The following is a 16,552-nucleotide window of genomic DNA, read 5'->3' as shown; positions in this document are numbered from 1 at the left end:
GAGCAAACAAAACAGCCAAGATCTCCTAAATGGCTCATCTCTGTCGGGAATCATGACATCAACAATGCTTACTAACATGAGACCAACACCCTTATTCTGATCGATATTCCTGGTTAACAAATAATATTCCTGGGCAGTCAACTTTTAGCAAAAAAATAGAACGCATTTTACAAGATATTTATTGTTCCCTACTAGAGTGTTAGTTTAGTCTTGTGAAGCTACCCACCGACAACTAGAAGTATGTCAGTGACGGAAAAATGCTAATACAAGTCTCAAATTTGTTGTTTCTTGCTGCGCATTCTAGATTGAAATTAATTATTTTCAGCATAACTGAGCGGCTCAAAAGATTAGCCGAGGGGGTTAACGCAAATTGCATTGACCAAAGAGATCCCAGAATCAAACACCCTACCCGGAGTTTTTGTCTATGAAGAAGAGTTCGCTGAAGTCTGGCCATTTTAAAATCAGATTTGACTCAAATATCACTACCCAGTGAAATGAAACTTGAAACATCTTGATAAGAAGCATATTAAAACTTGACAAATCTTGATAAGATCTTGGTAAGATTCTTGGTAAGAAAACGTCAAGATATGTACGGACATGCAAGATCTTTGCAAGAAACTCAAGAAATAAGATCTTGATAAGATAAACAAGAAAGAATCTTCAAGATCTTAGGAAGATTTGTCAAGTTTTAGGGATTTGAAAACAAGAATTAAAAAGATTATGCAAGAACTGTCGGAAAATTTTCTTTAGTCGATAAAAAAAAATCGACATTGTGATTTTCCAGTATGATCTCTGTGTTTCTTCCCTCCTCCTTTTTCATTCAGGGCTGGGGACCAGCAGTGGCGGAGTTACTGAAATAAACTATAGGAGTACTGATACAGTGCGGTAAAAAAGCCGCACTTACACAGTTCTCCAAAACAAACAAAACGACAAACAGCAGATAAAATAAATCACTAAATATAAAATAGCAAACAGGTTGAAAAACTTACTTTTTTCTAGGAAAGCTATAGCAAAAATTACTTTCGTGCTACACTCAACCTACTTTTTTGATGTTTTGTGCCGGAATCCGTAAAAAATTGGGTTGAAGTGATTTACAAAACATCATTTTTGGGGGGTTGAATTCTCTTTTTATTGTTATATGACCAACAGAAACGGATTCGAGAATCCGAGGACAAAAACGTTTGCCTAAATGCGAAAATCCTTGAAAAGAGCAACTTAAAAATATAATGTCCAAGAAAAGAGCATTCACAACATTTTGATTACTTTTCACGCTTCTCAATTACAGTGAAATTTATAGTGCCATGTTTAACCATGATCTTGGCAAGTTTAATCAAGAAATTTTCTTGATATTGCTTGATAAGATCATGGCAAGATCTTACCAAGATGTACCAAGAATTTTTCTCCTATCAAGATCTTGGTAAGATAACCCATGTTTTGTCAAGACTGTCAAGATCTTGCATGTCTTGGCAAGGTGTATCAAGTTTCGTTTCACTGGTTAGTAAAAAACTGACAAGTCTCTGAATCAGTACTGATTTAATTTAAAATGGATTTAGACTTGATTAGTACTGATTTACACTTGGAGTTCAGCGCGGATACTGTTCGTATTCACCTGGAAATACACTCGTCGCTGTTGAGTTGTCCCTTTGTAACAGTTAGGGCTCTCACCACATAAAAGCCCACTTTGTCTAGAACTACACAACCCTCCTTGGACCCGTTGTTGTAACTGCTCAGTTTACATAGCTGAAAATTGAAAATAAAAAATACCAGCCATTTAGCATTCTACCATTTGGTCCATTTTAAATATCAATTGCAATTTAAATCTTAATCTCAAATCTTAATATTAATTTCAAAACTTTAATTGCAAAAGTATCTTATTACATGTTAAAAGGGCCTTAAAACGTGAGAAATGGTGACAAAAAACAATTATACTGATTGATGATTATTCATTTTTTTGTCCTTTGTTGCCAAATTCCCCAAATCAGCTCAATATTAATTAAAAATTGGGGGCGCCGGATCGCAGTGAACAACGTTAACATTTCTGGCTTCCTGCTATTGTAAGATGTTATTCTGTTGGTTAAAAATTTATTAAAAAGGTAATTGAATATCTGAGATAAAAAGAGTTCTAAGTAGTGTTGATCTAGTTTGTTAGTGTTCATATATTAGATAATTTAAAATTTTGAACTTACTTCTTTTTACAGCCATTTCAAATAACTTTGATCAGAAACCGCAACTAATTTAGAATAATTCAAGTCGTGTACATTTTGCCGTGCGACCAAAATCAGCAGTATTCGTAAAAAGTATATTTTGGGGAAGCAATCACACAAAAGCAAGAAGACTTTCATCAATTATTAATTATTGAATTCGTTCAAGTGTGAGTGGTATGGAAAATAGTGGAGCGCGATAGAATTTACATCAATTGTTTTGGTTTCAAGCAAAGCTTCATTCTATCTCAAAGCAATGGTTCCAGACAAAAAATATAAAACTGCCATTCTAACTATATATCAAGAATTGTTTGCTAGAAGACAAGGACAGCTGTTCTTTATGTGTTTACTACAGTTTCAGCACAAATAACGTCCTAATAAAACTTATCTTTCACAATGTCTTATTATAAGAGATAATTTTGACACTTCCATGAATTTCTAAAGTAGAAAATGACTTCGCAGCACTAAACTCACACTAGTCTTATCATTGTAACGCAATGAAAAAAGAATAAAATCAAAATATTATTGTGAGTGTCAAAGCTCGTGTATTTCGTGAATTGATTTTTCATAACCTGAGCAGAAAATTTATGCCAAATGGAGGTTTGTATCAATCCAGGATGAGCAACTCTGACCATCAATTACCAAGTTTTCTCGTGTTTTGATTCCTTGTTTCAACCCCTTGAAATGAAGCTTTAAACATCCTAACGTTTAAACTTTATAGCTTTTTAACAGTCAGACTTTTTTTCGGTCAAATTTGGCCGATTTATATCTTTTGTAGAATAGATACAAAAGTTGTACAAATTACTGACCCTCAAATTTGAATCGATTGTCGAAAAGGCATTTACATTTTTTTAATGCACGCAGCGGAAAAATTGTCGTCATTGGTTTTTTCACGTTTTCTCGCGTTTCTCGCCCTTCACACTTCAATTAAGCTTGAGTGTATTACACTGTTTAACATCTGGATTACCCTTCATTGAACCTGCCTCTTGTCTGAATTTATTTGGCTCTGCAACGGAACATCCCAAATTTGATCCTGCTTAGTCCGCGTATTCATTTCCGCTGGTAAGGTGAGAGACTTGTCGACTCTTTGCATCATCCAAAAAACCTTTATGATACCCATCCAAAACAAGCAAGAACTCAAAACAACTGAAAAATTTCTTCAGAGAGGCATTCATAGGCAAAAAGTATATGAACGGACACAATATCCTTCCTATAAATTTGACCACCTGCTAGTGATGAGAGCCCGGGCGCAACGATTAACCTCCGTTCTCACTGTCTCTTGAGTTCATCCAAGCAACTCATTGCGCTCAGAGGCAAATTCCGCTTCCTGTCTTTGTCATCGCAGCTCTCGTGTTCAGAACCACTCATGAGGTATGACTCATAGTCCCTCTCGGTCAACGACAAGTGGTCTACATAGTACACAAAACGTGTTCTCGTTCCTCCTCCCCCGTTTTGTGACCAGCTCTCTCTATCTTCGCCTCTTAACATTGAGTTCACGTTACATGCTTCGCATCTAACATTGTCTCCCACAAACTGTTTTTCTCCGCAGTCTTTTGATCAACTAGTTCTATTGCTCTCTTAGAGTTCCTCAAGAGCGCAACCGTAGTCAGCCTTTCAGTTATGAGCACAAAAATTTCTTGCCAGTTCCTCATCAACCCTGTACTTAATGTCTACGTTCTGTTCTTCATTTATCTCTCCCTGCTTTTTTGAAATAGGTCCTCTGCTTACTCATTATTCAGTAGTTGTAGCTATATGCTTTTACTAATTACACTCTGAATTCACTGGTCTCGAAACGTTCGTCTGAGATTTCACAAACATTTTCTTATCTCCTCACTTACTTCATCTTTCTGTGTATTGGATAGTTCTACTAACCCACTAATGCAGATCCTACTCTTCCCCACTCCATTTTGCTCCAAAGCACCTACTGAAGATAATCGTTTATCTCAGAAATTAAGGTCACCTTCTCCAGTCATTGCCGCCCTGCCCAATGATGACCTCCCGAAACCAGGTGGAAAGTCACATACTGATTCCAACGCCTAATCTCTCAATAAGCAAATCGCCAAACCTATTGTCCATTCTTCCCTCAAATGCAATATGTTTAAAAGCACAAGATACTAAAATTTTTAGTCCTCCCGATAGGGTACTCCTTGAGGGAAAATACTCTATAAGCACGCAAGAACTCCAGTCAATAATTCCTAATTTTGTCTCCCCCATTTCTATTGAACCTACCCTCGATAACCACGAGTACTCGCCTTCTCCACTTCATATATATTGTCCATCTTTTGCCCCTGATTTCCGTTGCTCTTCTTATTCAACAATTACCGGAATTAAAAATTCACTAACTTTTTAACAGTGAACAATGGCTGCTCGCTGGTGGTAGAACCTTACTTGCTTAATTATCAAACATCTCCCCGTGCTCTTCTTCAGAGTCGAACTCTCAGACCAGTGCTTTCCAGTTGGGACAAAAGTAAAGCATTTGGAAACTACCCATTCTCTCTCTCTCTCTCTATCTCGTTCTGTTTCGCACTCCACTTGCCTTACACTGAAAATTGCCACTTACCTGGTATCAGCTGACCAAATGCCTGTTTCAAGCTCGCGATACTCTGCACTGGCCTTCTTCACGCAAGGAAGCCACTTAATAACATCAACAGTCTTTTCTAAATTGCTCACACTCTGTTTTTTCTCTCTACCTATATGTAAGTCTCAGTTCTCACTACTCTCACTACCTGACCTCACAATAATCTTGATCTGAGCAACCATTCACAAGCAAACTCTTTTCACTCAAAAAACTATTACACTACCTCAAAGGTCTTTTATAACTCAGCCTCACGTAACTTTCGTTCTCACTATGTCTTTCCCCACTCTATCTTCTATACTAAAGGGAAGCTATGTGACAACAGAACCACCAGTAGAGCTACAAATGAATGAGCAAATTGTTTTGCTCAGACTCTCTTTCTCTCTATCGCACGCATACACACACACTTTCTCTCTCTCTCTGTCACACACACCTCAGTCACGCTCGAACTCGACTCCGTACACAGGTTTCTTGTTTTTTTCTTCTATTGTTGTCGCACAGGTTGAATCTTCCTCAGAATTTTTCATCGGGTAAAGTAAAAAAAATCCCGCAAAGTCCAACGTTGAAATGATACCACTAGAGCCTCTGAACCACTCCAACTGTCTAAAAGACTACCTAGGAGAGCCACTATAGCATTCGGTATTTCGCAAATGCTGGCTAACCGGAGACGCAGTATTGCCCAGTTCTCTAACAAATTGAAAAAAGCTTTGATGGCTCTCAGAATTCTGTTGGAGCGCTTTTTTGTTCACACACTGCTCTCGCCAGCTCAAGGGAAATAATGAATTGATTCGAATGAGTAAACGAAAAACGTAACAGATTATCAAATGAATCCAAAAACCGAGTTTCATTATAAAAGATGATTCACAATTTTATCTTTGAAACCAAATTTGCTCAAATGAGAGCTACTGTTCTGAGTTATCGCAAAATCACTCTACGAAAGAAGTACTTCAAATAACTCTCAACTATTTCGCTCGATTTAATCGGAGTTGTTCTCCAGTGTTTTATCTTTGATAAATTATTTCAGCTCTCTCCATAATGTTTTTTTTCACCATTTCCTTACAGGTGAACTCCTAAGCCATACGTCTGTTATGGCGCTGCTCTGGTAATTTTATGTGTCTACCCCTAACAACTTATCAAGCAAAAACGTACAATTATTGCCAAACAAAAGAATTTGTTCACGTCGCAACTACGGAATAATTCAGTTGAGTCTTTCTTGCGTAAAGTGTGGTATGACATCAATTGAACAATCAGTTGACCTGAACGCCTTCTATATCTATTGCTGACTTCTGTTAAAGCTATCAAAACAAAGAGAAAAGCAGTATCAGACTTCTGACGCTACCAATCAATGTCAACCTCTTAACTCAAGAGTTTTGCTTTTTTGGAATTTTAGTTTCGACCCATCTGTACTCCTAAAACAATTCTCCCAAAAGTTACAACAAGAAACTTGCCTGCCCCACAGTGTACATTATCAACCTGTCAAGTTTGATCATGCAGAGGTAAATAACTGATAACTTTTTTCTATTAAATTGGTTCCTCTCAGAAAATCAAGGTTGCACTTGCTCTTCTAGAACACTCAATTTTGTTTCATATATGTCCGGTTTGCCAAATGCATTGAATTGCAAGTTAGTTGTCCTACTAACAATTTGTTTGTAAACAATTTTTGAAGCTTCATGATTTTCAATTGCGACACTGTTTGATAAAAATCAGATTTCCCAAATTCTACTCAGCCTAACACCTAACGTTTGGGAGTCATTCATTCTGCGTTATTCGGTTATATAGTATATAAAGCTCCTGTTCTTGAATTTGTGAACTTTTTTCATTTTAGAATAAATTTGATTTTTTTTCTGTCTTCAGAGCTGTCGATGATGTTTTAAAGGTGAACCTGTTGATCATGACATCCAAAGAGTCACTCAATTCTCCATAAGTTTGGTCTATAAAATATTGCACTTAAAAATTACCGATTCATTCGAAACAATTTGGCACTCATATTTAGGATAAATGTTTTCATAATGCATTTCACATTTTGGAGGAAATTTCCATGGTAAAATTATTATGCAATCTCCAGTTTGACTAACTTTGACACCACTTTTAAAACTGGGTTTTGTTCCGTCCAACGTGTACAGCACGACAACGTCATCCAGGCATGATTCCACGGCAAGCTTTAAGACGTGACCCAGCTCAACAACCAAAGCTGATCCAAAATTAAAGTTACTTTCGCAGCTGATTTTGTTGCTGTTGTTGATGTTTATTGTGTTGGTGTTTTTGTAGGAGCTGATTTTTAAATCGGACAAAGATGACAAATTTGGTGTTGGCGCCTTTTCTCCTTAAATAATTAACAGATAAGCATTTTCCATTAGTTGATTTTGAACGAGAGCTCAATTAATTGGACAACCGCATCAGCGAGATGAAAAAATCGGTTGCATTAAATTTTGATTACTTTTCGACGAGCATATAGTTTTATGACATAAGCATTGCGTTTGAAATTTGTGCTGTCGCGATTTCCCTTGAAACGATCGAAATACGTATCATACTTCAGTCTAATTAAACAAGACCTTGAACAAACATTTGACAGCTGAAAAACAGATTTCATATGCTAGCCGTTAGATGCAGTGCATTAGCAAAGTTTCTCAACTACTTTCATGAAAAATTCACTTTGATTACATCTAAAATTGCAGATTTTGACTGATTTTGCGTATAATAAAACCGCCAGCCTATTATCTAAATTGCAAAACATGGTTATCATGCATGATGATGGTTATGTTGCAAGATCTTGTGAGACGATAGCTGTCTTGCAAGACAAATGGATATCTTCTGAGATTATCTCAATTTCGGTTCAGACAAGCTCTGCTCTCATTGGCTGCTTTGGATGGTATTTCTTTCCTTTTGCGCCAAAAATTTCCAAGATACATGACTTGAAAAAAATAAATGAGATATCTGTGGTTCAATGTTAAAAAAACAACAGACGTTTAGCCGGCTAAGCATAAACTGTTCCTATTCCATTGAGCAAAACAAACATTAAAAAATTTTCGGAAAATTTTGAACTGCCCTAGCCAATTTTCGGGATATATCTTGCAAAATGACCATTTGAAGTCGACTGAGGATATATTAACAATCAATTGTCTGGATTAAAACATTAATCTGGCTCATCATACTGTGTTTGCATTTGATTATGTTTAACAAAAAACACATTGAAAAACGATTGGATTTCGTCACCTCCTAATAGCAAAGAGTATCATGAGACAGACCATTTTACGCCAATTTATACAAGCTCCCCTTAAAAATAATAAAAGTAATAATAATAATAATAATAATAATAATAATAATAATAATAATAATAATAATAATAATAATAATAATAATAATAATAATAATAATAATATAAATAATAATAATAATAATAATAATAATAATAATAATAATAATAATTATCATATTATTATTAATAATAATACTAATTATAAAAAAAATTAATAATAATAATGATAATAATAATAATAATAATAATAATAATAATAATAATAATAATAATAATAATAATAATAATAATAATAATAATAATAATAATAATAATAGTAATAATAATAATAATCATAATATTATTATTAATGATAATAATAATAATAAATAAAATTAATTATAATATTAATAATAATAATAATAATAATAATAATAATAATAATAATAATAATAATAATAATAATTATCATATTATTATTAATAATAATACTAATAATAAAAAAATTAATAATAATAATGATAATAATAATAATAAAAATAATAATAATAATAATAATCATAATATTATTAATAATAATAATAATAATAAAAAATTACTTATAATATTAATAATAATAATAATAATAATAATAATCCTAATATTATTAATAGTAATAATGATAATAATAAAAATAATAATAATAATAAAATTAATAATAATAATAATAATAATAACAATAACAATAATAATAACTGTAGTGGAGCGCACACAATTCCCCAGGGAAAACTATACTTCAACAAAACTCATCGACTAAAACTACTTTTATGTTGAACTTAAACATGCATTAGTATAGACTCACTTTCCCGTTACTGCTCATTTAGCACTCCAGAGAACGTAAACTTGTTTCATAAAAAATTTTAGTTCTTTTTAAGAAGTTGATTTCAATTCTTTTTGCATTGGATGGAGCTGTGGTTAGAACTAAGAGAGACTGTATATAAGTTCCTTTGTTGTATTTCGCAGTTGAACAAAAAATCTCCAGCCGCTTTTGGTTTATCTTTCTAGCATGCACTAGCAATTCTCCGCTTACCCGAGTCTTGGATACATTAAAATTGCTATTCCAGTTATCCATTGGATTCAGCATGGTTTGTGCGACTAAAATTCTGTAGAAAAAAATGAGATATGGAAAATCCTTTATACTGAAATGGGAAAAGACCATGCATAGTAAGATTAAGTATTTATTCTGCATCACAGATTTCTCATTCGTTATGTTATATGCCCATTTAGTATATCGTCTCTGCATTTTTTTAAAAAGCTATAATGTTAATTTTTTGAGACACCAAACCATTTATCTATAGTAAAACTTTGAAAACATTAATTTTTAATCATAATAAACTTGATGCTGACTTTTAGACAAAATTGTGCCAGTTTTTTTAACAAATGTTCTGCGTTGAATCATTATGATCTACACTTGATACCTTGTTCAAAAAGAAAATTATCCCAAGGTCTCTTTGAGTTGAACTTTTGAATTCGATGTTGTTTGGCTGGATAGCAATAATCCTGATCAGAGTGATTTCCTAATGAAAATTTTGTTCATATGAACTTTGCTATAACAAGAATTGGTGCAAACGTTGATAAGATTTGTTTGTTTACGCTTATTCATATGATGTAGCAATTAAGATAAGCGTAAGCCAAAAATTTAAAAGATATGAAAAACTTTTTGTGCGATATCTATATGTTCAGTGATAACTAAAACCTGTAAAGAATTCATTAGCTCCCCTATGTCAGTTATCTACAGGATTTTAAAAACTGCAATATCCGAAAAGGGATTTTACAAACAGTAGAAAATAGTTAAATAAGGTTAAACTATTTTTCTCAACTAAAATTTTCATTTCATTTCCATTATGACGAAATTTTGCTAGATCACGAAATCTCTTAAATAACAAACTGCCGCTCTTTTTGACACGATTTTGCAACGAATTAACTATTATAACAGGTTAGTATGTAGCGTTTTAACAATGGGAGCCCCGAATTCTATCGTAATGGTGGCTTAGAAGAACAAAAAAAGTTTCCAACCGAATGCATGAAGTTCATTGAGCAAACAATGTGATTTGCTCTTTAAGTTTCACAAATGTGAAAAGGTTGAATTAATCCAGTTGGCGTGTGCCCCCCCCCCCCCCCCACGTAAATTTGGCTTTTTGCGGCTGATTTGACCAAATCCTTGACAAATGTGATAACACCTCATTTGTCCTTCGTTTTGCGTCACAACTTTCCACGATCTTTTTGCATTCAAGTAGCCCATAGCTAGAGTGCTCGATTTTATTAATACTGATCTAAGCCAAGGGAAACCAAATTTTGTTAATTACGTTATTATGAGTACGTTCAAATGAGCGATTTGCCTTTGTAATCCACGTTTAGTGAAATGAAGCACATTTGTCGAATTTAAAATCAATTACGGTTTCTTTGATTTCTGATTTTAGCAGTTTTGTTCGACCATAGCTCAAATCCACATATCGGATACAAATGTGATGGATGTCTCCAAACTTTTTCAAAATTGAACTAAATCAGTGTTACTCACTGTTTTCGACGATCGCTTTTATCTCGAATCTTAAAAAATGGGCCGTGAAAAACCCCGACAAAATCAAGCAAATATGCCTGTTTTTGTGTACGATTTGCAGTCTAATGCGGATAGATCGGAGCTCTCCGGTTCAAAGTGCCTTTTGTAAGAGTTAAAAATTAACGTACAGGCAGACAACATAGGTAAGAGTTTACATGAACACGAATGAGATACTGAAACTACAGCTTAAAACACTCACGTGCACATTTTAAAATGCCGAAGGTCTGCAGTGGCAGAAGTTTAATTGCCAGAAGTCGCTACTTAGCCAGAAGTTGATTTCCGTTGACTCTCCTCATTTTAAAACGTGCACGTTTCATGTTTTAAGGATCGTTACGATACTTCGCAGAAGTCATTCGAAATTCCAACTTAATATCTCGAACCGCTTAGCGGTTCTCAGTGGACGCCAGAAGTTCTCAGTGAAATCAAGCAGAGCCACGTAACCATTATTTAGCACTCCTCGATTCCATCAAGTAATTAAAGCGCTGAACGAATCGATCTAGCTACAATGATTGGAGGAGCAACTTGTTACCTGTGTCCAAAACATTGATGACACAAGTGTGTTTGGGGCAGCCGTGTGATGACACGTGGAATATGCCTGCTCTGTGGAATGTGAACATGAAGGAACCTCTCTCCATTGGGTCTCCACTGCAGAAGCCCAACTCACCACTCACTTGCAGAGGAAGAGTCTAAATAAAAACAAAAATAAAACGATTAACAACTGCTTCTTTCCCTTAGAAGTAGAACGCCGACGTCTATAATTCAGCTATTTTACACCTTTATAATATCAAATATAAATTGTAATTGTTAGTCCCACCTTGTACAAGAAAACACGGACAAAAATTATTATAGAAACAAACACTAAAAAATCAATGAAAAAAATCTCTAAAGAATTTGAGAAAGAAATTGAGAAAAAATATATACGATTTTTATAAGTAAGAACTCGATTGCATTCACAAATGTCAAGTGTCCTGCACACCAAATTAGGCTGCCGATCTCAGAAGTTCAGTAATGGCCTTTAATGCTTCTTGTAACTGATTGTCAGAACCTAGTAGAAATGATATTTGTCAGTTGCCCAAGGCTGATGTCTCCATCACAATGAACCACTGATACGGGCTGCAACCAATTTGGTGTCACATTACAGTCGCAACACCGACAAAATAGTTACAACTTAAAAGTAGTATGAAATTCACGATCAAAGCTAATTTTGGTCTGGCAAGGTCTTACCATGAACCGAAGTCCTGGTAAAGGTCTGATCTTAAATTACAAAGTGTTAATTGTGAACCATTCAGAAAGCAATGGTCTATTTCTGCTATTTGGTTTGATCATAGTTTGTATTGGTATCGAACTTCAGCCTTGGTACATCTTACATTAATTATTGATTCAACTGTTTCAAAAATTTGTTAGCGTCATTAGTTTTCCAGAAGGCATAACAGATAAATTTTTCTTACAATAAATCGTTTTCAAGTAGGTTAGGTGTTACAACAGAAACAAAAACAGCCAATTTGTGAGGTCATCAAAAAGTCCTTACTGTCCTAGTTGATTGAGGCCAGCAAGTATGAGTACTAAAAGTTATTGGGGACATAAAGAGTGAGAAAAGTTGAGGGAAGAAAATTAGCTTAGATCGGTTTATCAGGGTTAGGATTTTGACGTAATTGACAAAATAATTGGCTCTGAAAATTTTCCGACGAACGCTTTCCTCGCTACTATCAAAGTTTTGCACTCTTAAAATCAAATCAAGGTAGAACTTTAGAATGAAGTTTAGCAGTTTTCAATTTCCAAGGCCTATTTTTAGTGATAAGACCACTGACTTTGAAGGTTGCTGCCGCGTTTTTTTTTACATTTTCTTTAATAGTTTTTGTTCCTTTTTCTGTCATAGTGCAAAAGACTGACCATGCAAAAGATTGATTTCATACTTTTTCCTTTAGATATTGATTACTAGGAAAAAAAGTAACTTTTTAACACAATGGGTATTTCGTTCATCTCTTAGTACAGAGGTTGGTTCTGATTTCGTTTTTAATTAAAAAAGCTATTATCTCGACTCTAGCTTAGCTAGAGTTTCTAGCGCATTTTTGATGCTAGTACCATTTACCGAAAAATCGTAGTCAATAATCAGTTGCACATAAACTCTTTATGTTGATAGAAAGTGATTACTTTTAAGTATAGATTTGAGTCTATAGAACAAACCGCAAGTTTTTGTATTTCCTCTCAAACAACTGTAAAGTAAAACAACTGAAATATTTGAGGACAGTATTTGTATCTGCGTTCTTTTACAGAACGGTTTCATTAGCAAAAAGGCTGCTAGACGGTTTGTGTAAAACTCCGTAATTTCGAAAATGCAGAAAAAAAGGGGGCCCCGTGCTTAACCTGGAGGCAAACCACAATCTACTTACAGAAAAGAAATTAGTGAACCTATGAGGGGCTAAAAAATGGGGGCCAGTTCAAGAAAATACTATCTAACTAAACGGATTGAAAAGAGAAAAAAATGTTCAGATAAATTTTGTGAAAATGAATATCTGCTTGAAAAGTACCAAAATGAAATAAATTTTTTTAAAAAACTTAAAATCTCAATGAGTCAAAAAAACACTTTTGGTAAGACTTTACGGCGGGAACAAGCAAATCACAGACTGTCCTCTCACAGCGTTAAAGCCGTTTAAACTCTTCGTTAATCAACTATAATATTATAATCTTTTTTACAAAAAATGGTACTGTTAGAAATTTTTTTGAGACAATAATCAATTCTTCGGAGAATTGTTCTGTGAATCTTAGAGCACAAACAAATACAATGAAATTGACAAATGATTTAATTCAGAGTTTAATAAACTATTTTAAATATTACAGACAATTATTTGTATTTAAGAAAATATTTCGATATTTATATAAAAATAGCTATCCTTGACTCTTTTTATCAAGGAAATACTCCCTTGACTCTTTTTATCTGCGCCGAAAGTTGACCACCATCCTTATAAATTGTGCATTTCAGAAATTGTGCATTTCAGAAGTTGATTCCCAAGTCAAAACAAACTTCAAAAAATTTCGAGTGAAAATTTCGAATACAAAGAAATTTCACAAAGGGCCACGACTTCGCATTTATTTTTGGGCACTTTCTCGGGGGCCCTGGAAACTGGTGCAGACTGGTGCCAACTCATTCCAACTGATGCCAGGGGACCCGGGAAGGTCAAATTGGGCCGTTTTCAGCTGTTTCTGGGCCGTTGACGGACCCTGATTTTATCTGAGCTTTTAGACTAAGTTGAGGCTATTTTTAACGTTTTTGTTCGGCTATTTTCGACGTTTCCCCGGCTATTTTAGACGGTTTTTTTATTCGGCTAGCCGAGACTTTGATTTAGAATTGTCAATTCTTAACTCAGACTTGGATTTAGAATTACCAAGTCTTAAATCAGACTTGGATTTAGATTTGCCAAGTCTTAAATCATACTTGGATTTAGAATTGTCAAGTCTTAAATCAGACTTGGTTTTAGAATTGCCAAGTCTTAAATCAGACTTGGATCAGACTTGCCAAGTCTCAGCCCAGACTTGGATTTAGACTGCCAAGTGTAAAAACTGACATAATCATAGTTCTGAATCAGCAATGAAATAAGACTTGGATTTAGACTTGCCCAGTATTTCATCTGTTGAACTGTATCACGTATTTAAGCAAAGCAATTTATTTACAAAGAAGTCAGCTTAACATTTCTGCCTAGAACAATAAAAAAATAAAAAAATTAAAACATAAGGCTGTTTGTTTGAGTATATTATAGGTACTGACAACGATTGGTTTTAAAAATGCTAATCTCTAAAAATCTTTAAGTAAACTTGAAAATGTTTATGTAATTTTGAAAACGTTACCAGTGTTGAATAAGTTGCCATTTTTTCTTCTATGCTATAACATGTTGATGCGTCAATGACATTTTCTTCAAAAATTTAGTAACTCAAAAAATTCTGTGAAATCTGTTTTCTCCTAGCGGTCTCTCTCTGTTTTGAATTATCTGAAAATTGAGGTTGGTTTTTTGGTTTGGTCAGCGCTCAATTGATGCATAGGCAAACAAAGAACATTTTTTAACAAAGTTTTTCAGCTTTAGCAACACTGTTTCTTTTAAATTTGATTGTTTTGTCTAAAATTAATCTAAGAATAAAAGCAATAAATATTTTGATTGTACTTATAGTCATTACGTTTGGAAGCATAGTTCTTAATAGTTTCAATGTTCAATCGCAAATGATCGCTTCAAATGCTTCTGTTTATGTGTTACATTAGAGGAAGCATTCTTTCTATCAAGAAAGAATTATTCTTTCTATTATTCTTTCTATCGTTTATTAATCTTTCTATCGTTTATTTTTAAAGATATTGCATATGTGTTTAGCGCGTAGTGCTCTTGCAAGATTTTCTGAGATAGGCAAATTCACCCGCATGAGGCTTTCAAAATAAGTGTGTTGTCTTTCAAAACTATTGCAAGGTAACGCGTCATCTTGCAAGATGGCCCCAGAGTCTAACTCGATAGGTGCGTACGCTTGCAGATGACGATTTGAAAATTTTACCAATACTCTAGTAAAAACATACTGTAGTAAAAACAGTATTGGTAAAAACATTTACTGTACTAAAAACATTTAGGTTAAACATTTAAATTAAACAATTTGTTAGAGAAGCATTGCAACGTCGTACAAGATAGCCGGGTAAGCTCAACTATGGTTGCAAAAAATTTAACATCAATAGTACCCAAATATCCACTATCCTAAAAGTTTAGCAATTTCACCCTGGATCTTTTACGATACCCATCCCGTTTCGGCTAAAGGGATTGAATTCTTTACTTGGTTGTGCATGAAATTGTCTGTTAGAAAACATTTATAGTCAATGAGTAATTATAGAGACAAACTGTGCATGGGAGGTCTTGTGGACACTCCTCGAAGTCCGAGACGTTGTTCACGAGTGAATTGAATAGCTGAAAAAATTAGAACAGTTGAACTAAATGATCAATTTAGTTTTATTTGAATAAGTATCGGGCAAACAAAATCCGATACCAATAAAAACCAGAGCATTGCAAACGTGGCTATACCATTAATAAAATTTCTTCGAAATATGTGCTCGTTTGTTCTATTGTCCTATCTAACGTATAATGAATTACTTTAAGATTCCTTAAGAGCACTTCAAAAATCCATCCCATCAGCCAGCTTATTTGCCATAAATTTGAGCCCCCCCCCCCCCCCCCCCCTCTAATCTAACGTTCATTTGATAATATAGAGAACAGGGGACAACCGAACAAATCATCACGACCCAAATTCAAACTCGATTTTGAACGGGGACCACAACTTAACCATTCATCATAATCCATTCGATCATTGTTAAAAATCGGTCAGTTAGATTTGAAAATTCAAATGAGATCTCTGATGAGGTGATACGAATTAATGGGGTGGTACCTTGTCATCGGGTGGTTCTACCCTATACACGTTGTGCATCTCCCCTGCATAGTGAACTCCCCTTCTATCCCCTTCTAGTACTCCCCACTTCCATAGCACGCACTCGTCCTTCCCAATTGTGATCACGTGTGGTTCGAAACCCCTATCGCTGCTTACATTTACCAAATGCAAACCACTGTTGGCAGATGAACCTAAAATGCCTTCGTGTCAGCAGAGAGGCATTGCAGTAAACTATGTTGCATAATATGAGTTTATTAGAAACAATGAAGATAAGAAAAGTTAACAGAATTTTCAGCTTTACAGAAAAACATTGCTTAAACTGGCGAGTCCTTTTTCGGGTTCTGACACCACTGAAACCAACTGTTTTGCTTGTTGAAACCACTTCGAAGTCAATACCAAAACAAAAACGACCACTCCAAAGCATTGATTAACACAAAAAATTGATATCTTTATCCGTTATCTTACTCTCAGGGTGTTCCCAATTTTCTTGGGAACTCAAGAAAAGCATGACATTTGCTGATGATTAAAACTACCGCCAA

At 34.5% G+C, this 16,552-nt stretch overlaps 1 protein-coding gene across 1 annotated transcript in view; it reads right to left on the bottom strand.

Annotated features, from left to right (window-relative positions):
• Nucleotides 1–16,552, bottom strand: part of LOC142338087 (uncharacterized) — a 230,832-nt gene that overhangs the window by 173,159 nt on the left and 41,121 nt on the right. Inside the window, exons 10-14 of the mRNA XM_075387719.1 lie at nucleotides 16,014–16,204; nucleotides 15,473–15,538; nucleotides 11,137–11,293; nucleotides 6,852–7,099; nucleotides 1,610–1,740 (exon numbers count right to left, since the gene is read on the bottom strand). Coding sequence (XP_075243834.1) covers nucleotides 1,610–1,740; nucleotides 6,852–7,099; nucleotides 11,137–11,293; nucleotides 15,473–15,538; nucleotides 16,014–16,204 — 793 coding nt within the window. The remainder of the gene's footprint in view (nucleotides 1–1,609; nucleotides 1,741–6,851; nucleotides 7,100–11,136; nucleotides 11,294–15,472; nucleotides 15,539–16,013; nucleotides 16,205–16,552) is intronic.

The sequence above is a fragment of the Convolutriloba macropyga genome, chromosome 4 (assembly GCF_964194025.1).
Source record: "Convolutriloba macropyga chromosome 4, txConMacr16.3, whole genome shotgun sequence".
Taxonomy (NCBI): Eukaryota; Metazoa; Xenacoelomorpha; order Acoela; family Convolutidae; genus Convolutriloba; species Convolutriloba macropyga.
The sequence above is the reverse complement of the archived record's forward strand: the minus strand, read 5'-3'. Positions and strand labels throughout refer to the sequence as shown.